The sequence below is a fragment of the Miniopterus schreibersii genome, assembly GCF_964146895.1.
Source record: "Miniopterus schreibersii genome assembly, chromosome: 7".
Taxonomy (NCBI): domain Eukaryota; kingdom Metazoa; phylum Chordata; class Mammalia; order Chiroptera; family Miniopteridae; genus Miniopterus; species Miniopterus schreibersii.
Window position 1 is genome coordinate 3911398 of NC_138108.1, and position 17852 is coordinate 3929249.

The window sequence follows — 17852 nt, forward strand, 5'->3', positions numbered from 1 at the left end:
GAAGGGGGAGAGAGAGAGGAAGAGAGGGAGAGGGAGAGGAACATCAACATAAGAGAGACATGTTGATTGGTTGCCTCCCACATGGGCCCCGATAGGGGCCAGGAATAGAGCCTACAACCAAGGTATGTGCCCTTGGCTGCAATCGAACACAGGACCCTTCAGTTTACTGGCCGATACTCTAACCACTGAGCAAAACCAGCTAGGGCGAGAATATTTTTATAACACAGTTATGTCCATGAACCTGGCAGTGTCTGGACCACCCTGCACACTCTGCTCTGGAATGCACGTAAAACGAAGACCCCTGCATAGAAGGGCAGGATCACCCCGTTCCCCTCATATTGAAGAGGCCACACCCGGTTCTTGCCAATACTTTCCATTTATTACTGCAGTAGACAATTGCTCTGAAAGTGCAATGCTAGACCCCTCCCACTACGGCCTCCGCTCCTCCACTGGCAGATACCTGGAAATTCATTCTTGGAGCATCGTGGACCACAAGCTTCTCTCTGGGTGGAAAATTATTGCCACTGCCAATGTCACAGGGAAAACACAAATACACACAGGAATTGAAGGACAAAGTGAGAAGAGCACTGGAGAGGAGTAGGGGCCAGTTTTGAACGGCAAACTCAGCAGAGGGGTCACGGGAAACAGCCTCCTGTGCAAAGTGGAAAGAGACTCCCCTTCTTCCAGCAGCAACGGCCACATTTGTCAGGTGCACCCTTCCCCGTGGTTCTAGAACAGGTGATACCATAACCACCATGTCACATCTCAGCACAGCAGAGGCCGATGGAGTCAGAAGTGAAAAGACCTCTCAAGCCAGGCTGGAGAGTGGGTGGTGTGGATAAACTGACTCTTCAAGCTCCCACTCAAAGCTGTTAGGTAGAGTACCTGGAGCACTGAGGGTAAGATGCTGCCCAACAGAAATAAATTCTCTGGTTCTACCCAGTGTAGGTTTGGCCTATTTTCAATGGAGAAAAGTAACTTTCAAATACTGCAGTAACAAAGAGGAAGGGGAGACATGAGCAGCTCTGGAAAACATGAGAGTAAAAAATCTGAACAAATGAGATCCCCCCCAAAAAGCAACATGAATATGGACACTACACCTCAGCACTGGGCAAGACAAAATCCTCACTCGCGAACACGTTGTGCACACACGCGCCCACTGTAGTCAGGAAGATGCCCAAAGAAGGGCAAATCCAAGTCTGCTGTCTTTGGAATTTCCATGGCAACTCTTGAGTTTAGGCAGAAGTGAAGACGTCCCCGGGTCTGCACAGATCTCAGGAGGCAGCCTTCACTCCCCGTTTTAGCCAATGTCGCTCCTATGTTTGTTTGCCTGAGCCCTTCACAACTGTCTGGGCACTAGAACCTATTCTTCATATTCCTGGAGTTTAAATCACCGCTAGATCTTCCTATCTGATCTAAACTTCACCTATAACGGAAGCACCTCCCTTGGCCCCTGTACTCTGCTCTTTTAGGAAAAGCATCCCAGGACAGTGGTGGTTAGAGGGTGTTCAGGAGTTGGAAAGCAGGATGAGAGTAATAGAAATACGATAAGGAAATGCCTGTTACTCTCAAACAACTTCTCTGAGACCCGTGGCTAAGGCGCCCTGGCCCGCAGGATAGGTTTTAGGAGAGACCTTAATTTAAGGTACTTCGATCTCTGCTCACAAAAGCCTAGTAAGACAGAGCTCCTTGGAGGTTGCTGGAGGGCTGGCACTCAGTACTCATTTCAATCCTAGGTGCTCTGCAACCTCTCTGACCACAGTCCTTCTGAGTTAAGACCACCAGCTCTCTGATGCACGCTTGGTCATTTTTAAAGCGTGCCTGCAGTAGCCTAACACATATACGAGGTGACAAGGACTGAAAGCAGGGCTACAACCACTGCAGACAGGCACAGCCATGCAGAGAAAGCCACCCATCATGGTCACCTTCTCTTCAGGTGTTCCAGTTTCAGGATCACAGGACTTACCATACTGTTAATACCTGGCAATGACCAGCTCTTGCTTCCCTTCCTCAATGAGGGGTGTGCAAGAACCCGCAGAAACAGGCTGGACACACAGTTTCAGACACTGCCCTCATCTCCAAATCCCATACTCGGAACCTCTGCTGGAATCCTGCCCTAACAAACCGGATGCCATGCCAGTTTAATTTAGAGTCACACGTTCTGAGCCGCCTCGGGGAACCAGTGGCCGTCTGGATTACAGTTCTAAGTGCAGCAGTGCCTAAGAAGGGAAGAGCCCCACACAAGGGACGACTGGAGGGCATAGGCAGGAGACAATGCAAAATCAGTAACACATTTTCAGGTGGTGGGCTTGGGGGAAGAGGGGAGTGAAATAAACAAAATGTCCCAATAATTTAATGGCAAAGAACCCTTCAAACATTTACAGCTGTCCCGGGACCTCCAACAAAAAGTGTTTCCTGGATGCACAGACATTCGTAATACTGACAAGTCTCAGTGAACAGCTCTGGCTGGTACATGTGGTCGCGACGCCCTTCGTACAGCAGAGAGGAGCACAACAGAGGCCCAAGAGGCATCTGGACAGCACACAGCAGAACGAAAGGCTAGACTTCCCCCCACAGAAACCCATTTAAAAAAAGTGTGTCTATTACAAAGTCACGTTTGCCATCTTTCCACCTTATAAAGTCAGCGATGCTGGAGGGTGTCTAGCGGGATCCATCCTCCAGGAATGAGTGCAAAAGGGACGTCCCTTCAGTGAGCAGATGGAAGGACCAGCTGAAGACCTCCCATAATTTCGGACACACACACACATACAGAAAGGGATTATTGCCAGCTTGTGTACTTTCACAATGTGATTTTTGTATTTCGAAAGCTTGAATTGTCCCTGAAAGAAAAAATGGAGAAAATACAGCATTCAATACACAGGTCATCTATAGGCAACACACACACACAGGGGAGACTGAGCTAAGCACTCGGGGGCCCTCGTGACCGTGACACAGCCCAGGACCCTCCTTCCTTACTAATCTAATGCCAGCACAGCAACCAGCCTCCCAAGTCCCTTCAAACATCCAGCTTGACTGTTAGCAATAGCAAAGGATTAGAACCCACCAAATGCACATCCACCTGGCAATGACCAGTTCTTGACCTAGTTAATATTGTCATGGCACATTCATACAATGGACACTGTGTAGCTTAAAAACACAAGGAAGCTCAATACTAATATGGAAAGATCTCCAAGAGAAACGGCTAAGTCGGTGCAGAACAGTGTGTGCACACAGTATGCTATCTTTTGTGCAAGCAGGGCTGGGGGAACAAAGGCCATACATAGTTCATGTTCATGTGTATACATGGAAAGAAACTGTAAGGCTCCACAAGGAACCAACAACAGTGGTGACCTGGGGCGGGGTAAGGGACACAGTGGAAACTGGGCAGACGGAGTCAGAGTGGGAGGGAAACCGCTCTTTCTTATATACACACATACTTAAAAAAACAAAAAAACAAAACAAAACTGAACCATGTGATTGTATTATGTATTTAAAAAAAAAATCAACCAACCCACCAACAAAACCCGCACAAGGCTCAAAACTTATAGCAGCTTAAAAGGGATATTCTAAGAGGTGAAATCTGGGTACCCTTCACTTTAGAAACTTAGCTATAATTCTTGAAAGAGAAGCCTGCGCGCGCGTGCGTTTGTGTGTGTGTGTGTGTGTGTGTGTTACTGACTGTAAGATGTGTCCTGTTAGTTGCCTTCTATTGGCTGCCAACCGGTTTAGCCACCCACTAGTACCATCCGTGTTCCCACTAGAAATCCAATGACGTCTCAGCAGTTCATGTCACCATTTGAATCCCAAAACCTAAGGGTTGGAAGGGGCCTTAAAGGTCACCTTACCTTACCTACTGCTGTGGCCAGTGCTTAAGATTTCAATTTGTCTGAAATCATGAAACATTAACCCGATTTTGAAGTCATCATTTCCCTTAAATTTTAATGGAACCTTCTAGAAACTTTGGCTTTAATGGGCCTATCTTTTTTTAAAATATATTTTTATTGATTTCAGAGAGAGGAACAGAGAGGAAGAGAGAGAGATAGGAACATCAATGATGAGAGAATCATTGATCAGCTGCCTCCTGTATGCCCCCTGCTGGGGATCGAGCCTGCAACCGAGGCATGCACCCTGACCAGGAAATCGAACTGTGATCTCCCGGATCCTATGTTGATGCTCAACTGCTGAGCCACGTCCACCCGGGCTAATGGCCTATCTTAAAATGATTACAACTGATTGGGCATAGGGCAATGAGTGCAGATGAAAGAATATGCTCGGCCCAGCCAGAGAGCAGTTTCCTCCTGCTATCCGCAAACAGGCTCCCCACAACGCATACCCACCCCCGTGCTGGAGGCAGGCAGGCTGACGGTGACCAACAGCCCTCACTATACAGAGAGCATGGCTGCAGACAAGTACACGGATAGACAGGAAACTGGAGCTGGGGTGGGCAAACTCTGCCTAGGAAGAAACTGGTATTATCTCAAAAGCCTGCTGGTGTTTTTGTAACTGACATGCGTGACCACGTGGCTCATTTATCAATGGCTACTGAGCATTTCAATGATTTCCGTCTAAGGGGTTGAAGGCTTAACACACAGAGAACTTAGTGGGGTGAGCATCTTTTTTAAAAGGCCTTTCAAAAGGACAGACCCCACTGAGGTGCCACAAGTAGGTAGCAAAGGGCAAGGAATGACCTGATCCTAAGACAGAAAAGCAAGCATAACTGACACGTGTGTGGCTACTTCTGAGCCCCCTTAGGGACGATGTACTGTGACACTGAGTCTACCAGACAGAGGACACCCATAACAAAGGAGTGGTCAGGAAGGGATGGTTTGTTCTGTTCCATCTCTTCCTTTTGATGCCACCTCTATTCCCACTGAGCAACTGGATGACAAAAGTCAATCAGCAGGGAGAAAGAAGATGAGTGACTAGAAAGGCGGAGGTGTGAGAGCAGAATCAGAGAATCTCCCAACTATGGGGGAACAATCTACCTTGGTGTAAGAGAGATGGCAGACGAAGGTCTGGACAAGCCCTTTCAGCTGGTTAGTGATGTAAAGAGCATTTTCAGGATGCCACCACCATAAGTAGGTTCTCATCTTTTGGAAGAATTCCTGTACTGTGCTGGGGTTGGGCCAGGAACAAATTCTTCTTTCTGTGGCAGGTGAACTGAAGGGCTCTATAACAATTTCCCACTTAGGTATTTAATATTTGTTCTAATTATTTCTATTGTCATACATCTCTTCAGAGTCAGGAGACCTAAGAAGTCACAATCATTCCAAGGTCTGTTTATAAAATGGAAAAGGGGAGGAGGAGAGTAAAGGAGCCAAGAGAATCAGCTGTTTTTACAGAGTTTGATACAAAGAAACAGAAAGAGCAACAGGGTGGGTAACAGGCTCCTGACAATGACAGGCTGGTGGCAGATGGTGGCTTGGGTCCAGCCTTTCTAAAACAAGTAGGTGGAGAACAGCTTGGTGCCAAATTTAGTCTGAGGAATGTGTCCATCTTGAACTAGCTGGGAACTGATCTGTTCTGTCCCTCAACCCGGCTGCAGTGCAGAGATTAGGAGACAGGGAAGGGGAGAATGGAGACAGGAAGTGGCAGAGGCCACAGGTGACTTTTGTTTTTTTATAAAAGGATGGGCTTCTGTTCTTTTAAAAGACAACTAAAATTTAGAAAATCTGGAGTGAGCTCCTGAAAGCCCCTTCATCCACCTAGCAATGCTGGGATGGTGCATAGGCCATCGTGAAGGTTTTATTGTTTTTCATACAAAAGATCTTTTAGAAAGAATTAAGAAAAATTTACAGTCTCATCTGTGAATTAATGTAAAAGTACTGATTTAAAGGAGCTTTCAGACACTGACTTCCACTCTATCTTAACTCATTCCCGAAGATTTTTACGTACCAGGGCACAGGACATGGGAGCCAAAAGACCTACAATGCCAGACGGACTCTTTCTCTACTGGATGCCTCTCTATCCTGATGACAGGGCCTCAGAAATAGCAGAACTCCATCAAATTGGCTTTTAACTTCACATTCCCAGGCAACTTGGGGAAAACTGGGCCCAAACACTCCAAAACAGCTTTCCAACCTACTCCGCCTCAAAATGATCACTTTGTTGTGCTTCTAGAAAAATGGACAAGTACAATTTCTGGAAAGAAGAGCTAAGGTAGTCCACTCCTGAGGGTGGGCCACGGGGGAGCAGGGTGGTCAGTTCCTCAGAAGAATGCCCCCTGCTCTTATAGAAGCCTGTCCTTGTGCTGGGGACCAGCAGGGGCATCAGAGTGATTCTGGTCCTCCAGGGAAAGCTGGGGGCCACAGAGGAGGAGCCCCACCTAAGTATCTGCTCCGACGGGGGCTCTGAGAATAGTTATAAACAGGCCCACAGGCTTAAGTATCCATGCTCTTCAGGGGAACATTCCCTGGCTATCAGCTGTCCATCCCAGGCCAGTTCTGGCCCTCTCCTCTCACCTTCCTGCATATTAAATAAAACTGCAAACCTCCTAGGTGCAGTGGGGCCAATTTCAATGTCTAATCTCCCACTGAGTAGCCACACCAACTTCATTCCCCCAAAATACAGATCACTGCTCTGTGCCTCTGACTCAGACACAGAAGTAACCAGAGCCCTCTCCTAGCAGCTACCTGGAACTTCTAGTGAAACCATGGTTGAGAGGGCAATACTTATCTCTAATGGGGGTCAAAAACAGTCCTGAAATATTAGCAGCCATATATAATGGCAAAAATATCAGATAAACAGGAGAAGTACTGCAGCTCAATAAGAGTTATTTAAATAACAGTTCCTATTCCTTCACAGAGCATGATCTACTCAGGGGGACGCACAGAGAAAACGCAAGGCTGAATGTCAGGGCATCTGAAATGTCAGCTCCGACAACATGAGCTGGGTGTGTGCATCTTCTGGGAGTACCTCCTTCAAGGTTAAATCAATAGAGATGAAATATGAAGATGACCTTTTTCAAGTCTGTTAAGACAATGGAGAGAGCTGGGTTTTTTGTTTAGACGAATACTCCTCTCAGATGCCCAAGTCTGTGCTTGGAGGAGCAGAAGTGCGCCCTTCATCTGCCCATAAAAAATGCCAGGGGTGGGGGGAAAAGGAGAACACAGAGTCTACAAAATAGCAATCATGCACAGACAGGACTTTTCGAAGCAATTCTGATTTTTTTCTGGGGGATTTAGTGTTAGCTAAGGGGAGAGGAAACAATTTTAAGTTTTCTTTCATTCTGACTATTCTGATTTCATATTAAAGCTTTTTTTCATGGAACCCAAGATGCTACTGACTTTTAAAGGTATCATCATTTTATGTACTTTAAGAAGTAAACATTGCCAATTAAACTTTGACAAAAATCTTTCTTGTCACGTTCACTGTAAGCATTCTAATTTTAGGGATATTAAAAGCAAAAAAAAGGAAATCTCACAAATAATTAAATATGATAGTATTATTAAAACAATTCCATTATAGCACCAGGCCTCTGGAAATTAAACTTAATTTACTTTAACCATCCGTTGTACAGCCTGCAAATCGATGCATGTAATCGTACAGCTGACATGTTTCCATCCCGCCTGTGTATCAGCAGCCACTTCAGAATTCTATGTTGACTACATTTTACAGAGCAGCCTTTTAAACTTCAATTTTAATAATCTAGCATATCATCTAAAATTGAATTTATAATATGGGAATTAACGATTAAAAAAGAGCTATGAGTGGCATCATGCATGTGCTCAGGGAGTTGTGGGGCTCTTCCTCTACCCCCAGAGTCCTCAGACCCCTGGCCCCTGCTTCCGCCCCTCAGTGTCTCCTCTTCTAGCCCATCTGCAGGATGTAGTCTCCTCTTCTTGAAAAAGCCTCACTTCCCTCCTGGGAAGGTGGAGTTCTAAAGCAGCTACTACAAGTGGCGTGTTCTGTTTCACTCCTAGAAATCCTCTATTTCCTAGGAATAGTGGGGGGGTTGCGTTGGGGGGTCCTGGGAAACTGCTCAGGATCCTGTCCTATCCAGTCCTCTCATCCTGAATGAAAGCACCCAACTTCCTCTGCTACAACAGCAGATGTGAACCTGGCCCTCTCCTAACTGAAATACAGATGCTCTCCCAGTGGATGCTCAAGCTGGCCCAGCCTTTGACAGCCCAGGGCCTCCCCCTGCGGGGACATATGCAATGGTCCAGTTATGGAGCCCAGCATCTGCCCAGCCCTTTCACTGCGGAAACCTCAAGTTCTACCACTGGTTCCTCACAACTGACAACCACCACCAGCAAGCAAGACATACCTCTTACCTACCCCATGGCAGCACAGGACACTGCCAGATGGCTTAAAATGGCCATGTCTGGGCAAAAGAAACAGGATTGTGGCACATTTATAATCATGACACACTGGCATCAGAAGAGATCTGAGACACCTCAGTCTGTGGAACCTCACTTTCCAAATGAGAAAACGGAGGTACAATGAGGTTAAGCAGCCCTCAGGGTCCACATGTCTGGACCCGGTGTTTTCTGAGACTGACAGAGAGGCTGGAGCTGACTCCATGCTGGCAGAACAAGGTTGGGCAGGTGGGGAGGGCACAGCCCCTGGGGAAGAGGGTCCTATGGCTGAGAGGTACATCACAAGGTTACAGAGAAGATAGACAAGGCCCTACCCTGAGTGTGAGAGACAGAGGGGAGCGTCCGATCAGCGGCCGCTGCTGTTCACCAGGCCATGAAACTCCTCCCAGGCCCTGGCAAACCAGAGACAAAAAACACAATAGCACATTCAGATCAAAAGCTTTTTAACAAAGAGAGAGCAGACACATAACCCCACATCCCATTTCAAATACCCTCAAGATCGAGGGCAGCCCATGGATACCTGAGAGCACAGCAGTGAGGTTTCCCACCTGGACTTGCCCTCAGATCCGCAGTGATGGCCAGCGCCTTTAGGGACAGCTGGCACTTGTCCCGCCTGCTCCATGGCGAAGGCTGGCCCTCACTACTCCTGCGAGGCTTTGTATCCACTCCTTCAACAAGTCTACAAGAGGCCAATGAGGTCAGAGCCAAGCTCAACTATCACGGGAGACACCTCGTCCCCGGAGCACAGGGCAGCAGTGGGAGGTGAGGACAGGTGGCAGAAACTATCTTTCTCATTGGGCCTCACCTTGAGGGTAACAGCAGGTACCCAACAGCATTATGATGTCTAAAGATACAATGGGGAAACTATATACCACTTTCCATTTTTGCATTTCCAACCTTCTGACCCATCTAACCTCAAACCCCAAATTTGTACCAGATTGTTTCTGCATATACCCACGTAACTATCTTAAAATTTAAGCTGTGTAGGTCACAGGTCAAAGTTTCCAGGACAACTCCCACGCTGATTAACTGAATTCAGAAATGGGGCTTATGAGGTAAGAATGTGGCTGAGGGCTAGGGCTCTCAGGGTGGTGCTCAGCAAAGAAGAGGCCCTTGGTGACTGCTGGCCCAAAACAGGAGGAACTCAGAGTCCCTACGCACCCAGAAGCCCTCCCACCTCAAGCTTTCTCAGAGGAACGGATGCCCTACCTTTTGCCTGGACCACTTTTCAGCCCTACTAGGGACAAATGTTTGGTTCCCCTAGGAATGATATGAAACTGGTCATTTGGGGCTTCTAAATCCAAAATTCCTTTTGGTCAATTATTCCATTCTTGGTTTACAGGGGTGATAATACCCAGGGTGACAACATACTGTGTCGCTCACTACTGGTAATATGTCCAGTAAAATATACTTTTTACCAGGCCTTCTACAGGTAGCTTTTCTTCTGCTGCTGCTTTTTTAAATAGGGGGGGGATGAAACACAGACCTGGCACAACAAATTCATTCTTCCAGGCACTATTTATACATGTTTCATCAGTATTCTCCCCTTTTGAAAAGGGGCATTAAGTTCATGATCTACTTCTTAGAATAAGAGGCTGATGTGCACTTACTTAATGGTTCTTCAGAAAATATTACCAAAGCTACAGACAAGTGCTAACTGAACTGAAGAAAAATGTGAGATGGCCAAACAAGTGTGCCAGGCTCTGTCGGTTCAAACAATTTCCACAGCGACACCTGCTCCACAGCCCATCCTGGTGACGGAAATGTGATGACGAACGTTGAGTCCATGAGTGACGTCAGAAGGCCATTTCACTCTTCACCCCAAATTAAGACAAGGGCAAAGCAAAACCTGGTGCCTGGGCAACGACCCAGGAAACCCCTCTCATTTTAACAGTGAGATTTAAATTTTATTTTAGGCAACTTAAATGCCCTCAAGAAATTACATGGTTGTACTGAAGCTTCATCTCATTTATCCTTTTGTTTCCAGAAAGGCCTACACTAGTCCAAACAGAGCGATTCCGTATCAAGAACCTAAGATGTATAGATTACACAGATCCCCTCTAACCCATTCCCGTATTAAACTGCCCTCCCATTTTCTCCAGAAGTATCTTCCTCACATGTTAAACCTCAACATGAAGAATCTGGGCAAACAAATTTCCTCACATGGACTCAGTAGAAATAACATAGTTGGTCGTGGTCACTGGTACAATGTAGGCCAGTGCTTGGCTAAGAGCAGATCACCTGCCTAAAGCCAGGTGCGAACATTCTAGCTCTTTTCCATCTGGCATCCCAGGCATATTAGGTAATATTAGAACTTGCTTCTTTTAAAGGTAAAAAAAGAACAAGTTAAATGTTTAAAGTGCCATATGAATGAAGCTTCTAAAAAAATTACGGAGATTAATATACCCTATAGGGAATTCTGAACAAATTCAAATGATAGTCAACAGAGTCCTTTAAAGACCACTCTTGTTTCAGCTCACTTACCAGAAAGCAAACTGAGAGCAGAAGTCCACTTCTGTGTAATTTGGAACTTGCCTCACCCCCACCTGAAGCCTGTTCACAGCCTTGCACTCAGCTGGCCCTCAATCCTCACGGACAAGCTCAGCCTCCTGCTAGCCTGGGCATTCTCTACTTTGAAGGTCAGTAGGGAGTACCTTTCATAAACCAGGCCAGCAGTTACGCTGGTGTGACCCAGTGCCACTGGGCTATGATTTAGTCACAACAGAAGGGAGGGTTGGTCCTTGCCTACAAAGTTCAATGGTTAAATAAAATGAAATCTAGACAAGGTTAAGGAAATTCCCCACAATTTAACCCATTTCTCCTTTAGAATAAAGAAATAAAGAGAAGTCACCTACCCTCAACTTTCTCTGTAGAGGGGTGTGGTCACTTCTCTGAACACCGTGGCCCAAAGTGAAGCTGGCCCTGTCTTCCCCTCTCCCATTGGGCCAGATGCACAAAGGGATTCAATGGGACTATTCCAAAGAGTTATTTCCTCACAAAAGACAGTGCTGCTTTATATGGCTGTGCCCAGTTTTATCCTGGGGGTCCCATGATTCTGGGTTTTAAATCTGTGTTAGATTTCTTCTCAAAACGGAAGGTACAGTGAGTCACCTGATGCCTACAAGGACCCAAAGCTATAAAACCTCAACTGCAATTGGCCTCATTAAAAGGAGCCATGAACCTGAACGAACACTCCATCTAATAAGCTTCTCATTTCTTAATGGGGCCTGCTGTTGGCAACACAAGGGTAGGAGGCAGCAGGCAGGCGTCCCCTCTGCAGCAAAGCAGCCCTGGCATTGTGTGCAGCAGTGTGTGCCTCTCAGCTCACCTAGGAGTGCAGCAGGAAAAGGCCATGAGCGGTGTGATTAGGGGAAGGCTGGAAAAACAAACAGCTGAAAAGGGGCATTGGAAACACAGCAAGGTGGAAGTACACTTGACTAAAAATCTAGGCCACTCCTAAAAAAGTCCCCAGAACACTTGGGAGCATTCTCCAGAATACTTTTTTCCTTCATTTCCTTGAATTCTCAAGTCCCAGCAGCTGCTGTTCCTTGGCTCAAAATGAGCCATCCCTGTGCAAGAGCCACAGGAAGGGAGCAAAGCAGACCAGTTCTGACTTCTGTTCACACGTGACAAGGATCAGGGGGCTCAAGGTCAGTTTGGTGCTTTCTGATCAACTCTTACTCAGGAAGGGGATGTCAAGCTCATCCCCTGGACCAGTTATATCAGCTGAAATTCAGGTCAATACAGGAACATAACAGTGGAAGGCAAGAGGGAAAAGACCATAAAAGGTAATTCTTTGACAAATGCTGAAAACAGAGAATAGGCATTTCCACATACCGACACATCTCTCATTTTCCAGGGACTTCAACCAATTTTGTATATGCAATAAACAAAGAAGCAATGATATAAACACCTCCAGAAGGCTGGGCCCAGGTGCTGTCCCAGTGTGTGTTCTGTGGGATCCCGGGCTACGTGGAGATGAGGGTCAGGATGGTACAAGGACAGGGTGTGGCTGCCAGGATGGAAGAGCCACTTTGGAGGCCTCCACATTATGCCCACAGCCACCTTCACAGATGCCATCAGGCAACCTGACCCAGTGTCTGCAAAAATGTTTATTTTTGGTTTTGGTGGTAGCTCCCAAGAAAGCCTGAAGTAACATGAGGCTTGCTGCAATTGTACATGCAGGTTAGGGCCTGCAGGTCAAGCTGCAGGTCACACAAGCCAAGCCACAAAGCAGGTGAGGGGCTGGCACGTGCTGCGGTCAGATACCCTAAGGAGCAGACTCACGGGGGATGAAGATGCTTCCCCACCCCCAATCCTGAGGCACAGTGACCCTGGGAGAAAGGGAAGGGCTAGAACCCTGAGACCTTGCAAGCAGAGCGAGCTCAAAGAGGAGGACGACCTGGCTCTGAAGGGAAAGCGCAAGGGAGAGACTGGCAAAGAGTTTGTGGCTCGGGCAGCTCTAGCAGTGAGAAAACCCCATTAACATCAAGCAAGGAAGCTATATACGTACAGCCACACACAGACGGAAGCAGGACTTTACCTCCAAGCAAGAGATTTCTTTGAAGTAAAGGCAAATGAAGTCAGCGAAGCAAAGGCAAGGATCCCCCTTTCCAACCTTAAGGACTCTCAAGCTGAGTTCTACATGAGAAATCACTCTGTTCCTGTTACTCAGCGTGACTAGATGGAGACTAAAATTCAAGCACCAGAAATGGGGTCTCCTGTTGAGAGGTAGATGTCACCTCATTATGTCAGACTCAGCAGAAGTGGAACAAATACCACGTGACACTGTACAATGGCTTATGGAAATGAGGCTGCATTCATTCCCCCGATGGCCCTCCATGGAGAAGTCTGTGCCATTCCTTAACATGGTGACAGTCAGTCTGAAAGGCCACTTCTTTGATGCGCCATAAAGAGCAAGAGCATGAGACAAGCTAGTTTAGCACCATTTATTAAGTGATCTCAGCTGTTGTCGTAGCTGCTGCGTGTCAGCCTGTTCTTAGAACATAAAATGCTCTTCCAATTCCTCTTGTCCAGGACAGAAGGATCTTCCAGGTAGCACGCCAACAGAACAAGAGGCTCCGATGATGCCAGCTTCGATGATGGTGCCATCCAGAGAGGGAGAGGGTCATGGCACATTCAACCGCGGCTTCCAGAGGTTTTGAAAAAGGAGCCTTTGGGGGCCCAGCCTGCCTGGCATTCTAGTGGAAGTGCAAAAGGTTGGCACATTGGGAGAGGAAAGAGAGGGAGGCGCAGGGAAAGTAGCATCTGGGTGTCAAGGAGGGTTTTCTGGTCCCTGTGGCTCCAGGGCTGGAGTACTAGGCAGACCTCTGGATAAAGTAGCGAGCAGTAGACTAAGGCAGAAAGCCCGCAGGCTCTCCTAGACTAAGGACTGAACACATTTCTACAAAAGTCAGGAAGAACTGCCTCAGGGTATTAGAGGGAGAACAGTGGAGAGGGAGAGTTGAAAAATACCTCTTTCCCTTTCCTATCCAGGTAAAAAGCTTGCTTTTGGGGGTCTGGGGGGTGTTTTGGGAACCTTGAATGTAAGAGCCCAGAAAAAGCATATGTGGATCTCTCCAGCCTAGACTGAGTCTGGCTGGAGGGCAGAAACTACTCTACCCCAGAACAAAGAACAGAAAAAATGTACTTAGAGAAAACAATGCTAACATAGGGCTGCTAAGTCAAGCAACCAGGGCCAAGGCCATAGAACAACTCTTGGTGGCTGTGATGAGCCACACCCAGCCATTTGATTATGGACCAACTCCTACGGCAGTGTTCCCAGTTAAAAACTGGCCCTCAGCTGGTTTTAGCTAACTCCACCCACATTGTCTGTGGATGCATGGGAAAAAGACTCCCAGTCTGTCTCCTGGACACCATCATTGGGCTCATTACTGGTCTTTAATAAGAATAACATTATGATGATATCATTTCAAACGATGATGATGATAGCAATAATAGTACTTGGCCCTGTAAGAGCAGTCTCCATCTGAGGACCTCCCATTACAAAGATTCAATCAGCCTCCCGACAATCCCTTAGGTGCAGTATTGTCATCCCCATCTTACAGATGGGAAACTTGAAGCAGAGTGGCAGAGACTTGCCAAAGGCACACACGGATGCTGGAGTCAAAGGAGAGAACTGACCCTAAAAGTCCCTGCTCCTAGCTGGCTAGCTCTCCGTCCAGCTCTGAGAAAATCTAACAGCCACTCCCCACAACTTCTCCACAGTAACCTGAACTTATTTCTGACATTCAATCACTGAAGGAGCAGCCCTAACCAGTGATTCTGTGTGGATGTCCGGCTCCACTGCCCTAAGTCCTAGGGAGAGCGCAAAGAAAGCCTATTTCCTGTTGGCATTTGTGCTTCTCTTAGATTCTATTCTCATCAAAACTCTATGCTGCTGCTTCTAGGATTTCAGCTCTATACACAAGGAAATGGAGTCACATTCCTGATAAGAAGTTAATTTCCCAGGACAAAGAAACAGACTGAAGCTAATAGGTTAAAAAGACATGCAAAAGTGGGGAAGGAGCAGACAGGGAGGACCCTCTTGTTCAGTGAAATTAATTTTAAAAACGGCAAGAAGAGCACGTTGTCTTTCACTCTGAGACAGTGATTAGCCAATGAAAGACAAGACAGCCTGTGGAAATGAAGCAAGCCCCGGCACCGCCACCGGGATTCTGCAGAGGGCTCTCTTTTATTCAGCGAGGTGTGCAGGAGCCTCGCCAGCAAAGAGCTGCTGCAAGTGGCCAGAAGCACTAGAGGGGAGGACTGGTCTGTCCCTTCTCCACAAGTCAGCCTCCTGTATGACCATATCCCTCTGGACCCAACTAAGACCCTAGTTCCGCTAAGGTTAGGGAGATGCACCCCCCAGCCCCCCCAGCACGTACTTGATGCTGTCGGTGTGGGTTTTGTACTCCATAATGGTGTTGGGAGGTAGGTTAAGCACTCGCCGAAGCGTGTCCCGGATTCGGGCTGTGGTTGCCTGGTCGCTGGCAGTCTTATTCCATATTGAAATAATGTCCTCCTACAGGAGGAACAGAGCGACTCATCAAAGCAAACCGGAGGCAGTGAGGAGAGCAGAGACCACACACGAAACCAGACCTGCCCACGGGAGGCTTACCTGAAAACGGACAGAGACCACAGCCCCACAGATCTCCTCCCCAACCATGAACTGTTCCCCCAACATGGCCAGGATGAGATTCTCCCAGCAACGGGATGCCAAGCCCTTCCGCAGCCGAATAATCCACTTGCCACCATTTTTATTGGCATCATCCTATAAAAAGACAGAAAGCATTAAAGTTACAATATGGTTTCACAGCTCTTTTTTTCTTTTGCACAAACACTAAGAGGTCTTGCCACTTTCTAATTATTCAACTTTATAGGAAAAATGGTGGGAGAGAAGAGACAGAAAAGAAAGAAAAGCAAGGTACAGATCCTTATACAGGACATTACAAAAAGTGGCTAAATAGACCCTTTAAAAAGAATCCTGCCCTGGCTGGGTGGCTCACTTGGTTGGAGCGTCATCCCATACACCAAAAGGTTGTGGGTTCGATCCCCAGTTGGGGCATGTACGGGAGGTGACTGATGTTTCTCCCTCACATAGATGTTTCTCTCCCTCCCCCCTATTTCCTCTCTCTCTAAAATCAATAAAACCATATCCTCAGGTGAGAATTAAAAAAAAAATCCTCTTTTTTGAAACTGCTTTAGGAATCAAAATGAAATGATGTCAGATTTTAAACACAGGTCATTCCTCACTTTGTTTGCTAAGAGGTTACCAGGTGTCACCATATCCCAAATACACAGACAGGAAGCCACAGTCTCTCCTAGACCCAATCTAGTTGAGGAGACAGACACGAACATTAATTACAGCAGTATAATCTGTCAAGCACTGCTATATCAGAGATATGTATAGTAAGTTAAAGAATGAGACCTCCAGAAACACTCAAATAGAGGAAACATTTAAGCTGGGTCTTGAGGGACCCAGGAGTTAGCCAGGTAGGGCAGGTGAAAGGGCTGCAGGCACTGGGAAGAGCATGTCTGTGCACAGACTCTGAGTGTGAGATGGGAGAGGCAAAGAAAGGTCCAGCAGCACCGAAGGGAAGGTTTAGAGATGAGGGGAGACAGGCCTAAAAGATCCTGTGCGTAATGGAAAGCTGCATAACATTTTTAATTTGGGGGGGGGGAAGGGGGTATGGTCACATTTGTCTTCCAAAAAAATACTGTTGCATCAGAACAAAAGATGGATTTCAGCAAAGCAAGATCATAAATAAAGCTCAGCTCTGGGTATCAGAGCATGTAAGCTTATTTTTACCCACTTTAATCATAAGTATACTATGGTAATATTCTACATACACAGCCAGTTCCATGGCAATAGGGTAATTAAAAAACACACACAAAAAACACCCATCCTTTAATGTTGTTACAATACCATTTTAGTGCTGAAACAATCTTTCAAAACCACCCAGCACCACCCCACCTAGACAAGCAATGTACCAGTGTCTTTTCCTGGAGGTCCCAGCTCTAAAGATGTACCAAACAGTGATGCAGTTTTAAGAGAAGGCTTTAAAGTACTTTTAACCTTGGCAGGACTACTCCCCCACCCCAATACCAACTTGCTCAGAATAGCAGTCTGAGGCCCTCAGTCCTCACCTCCCACATGGGTTTAATTCCTTCTTTGAAGAGATGGAAGTCACTGTGGCCTGTCAGGTCCCCAGGACGTACCATGTGGCTGTAAAACCTCCAGAACTGCTCCACCTGTGAAGAGAGGGCCCCAGAGTAGAGAAGGTTTGACTTTTCTTTTTCTTTGATTGAATGCAAGACTTATCTAAGAGAAAAGCATAAACATGGAAGACACACTGTTACAGGCTATACTTTGGAAGGATACATTTTCATCTGGAGGACTGTGTGGGAGGAAAGGCATATTAGATGAAAGCATATGGTATAGCTGAATAAAAGAAAAATGTAATATTGTTGATACAAGAACCAACTCTTTAGTGAGAAATGCCAGCCGCAGCCAGGGAGCCTGAGCTGGGAAATCAGGCGAATCAACATTCACCCTCCCACAGAGGCCCCAAGGTAACCATGACATGCTGTGAGGACCTCATTTCACACAATGGAAACCCTTCAGTCCTGACTTATAGTAAGTGCCCCATAACCGAAGTCTGAATGTATTTTTTTAGAATCAAATCACCTCTTGATCAAAGACTGTTTACTCAAATATAGCATTAGCTATAATGAAATACATTTTAGGTCTGTTTCATTACTGAGCACAGTGATAGAACCCCACACCATGGTGCCTTTCTAAGCCAGGACAGTCCAAAACCAAGCAGGATTAGCCTCTCCTACTTACGGTTTAAATCCCTCTTCTTCATATATGTGTGTGTGTATTTTTTATTGCATTTTACATTTGATATTATTTTGTATTAGTTTCAGGTGTACAGCATAGTGGTTAGACAATCATGTACTTTACAAAGTGATCCCCCAGATATTTTCAGTACCCACCTGGCACCTTAGTTATTACAGTTTTACTGA

The 17852-nt window shown here is 46.5% G+C and overlaps 1 protein-coding gene across 3 annotated transcripts in view; it reads right to left on the bottom strand.

Moving 5' to 3' along the window:
- Window positions 1-362: 362 nt before the first annotated feature.
- EIF4E2 (eukaryotic translation initiation factor 4E family member 2) overlaps window positions 363-17852 on the bottom strand; it is a 28583-nt gene continuing 11093 nt past the window's right edge. Inside the window, exons 4-8 of one of the 3 annotated variants that reach the window (XM_081142942.1) lie at window positions 16971-17075; window positions 15442-15594; window positions 15209-15345; window positions 8636-8713; window positions 363-2840 (exon numbers count right to left, since the gene is read on the bottom strand). In XM_081142942.1, the coding sequence (XP_080999068.1) occupies window positions 8668-8713; window positions 15209-15345; window positions 15442-15594; window positions 16971-17075 (441 nt within the window). In that variant the 3' untranslated portion in view covers window positions 363-2840; window positions 8636-8667. Of the gene's footprint in view, window positions 2841-8635; window positions 8714-13256; window positions 13523-15208; window positions 15346-15441; window positions 15595-16970; window positions 17076-17852 lie in introns of those variants that run through there. The other 2 variants (XM_081142943.1, XM_081142941.1) reach the window with 2 other exon arrangements.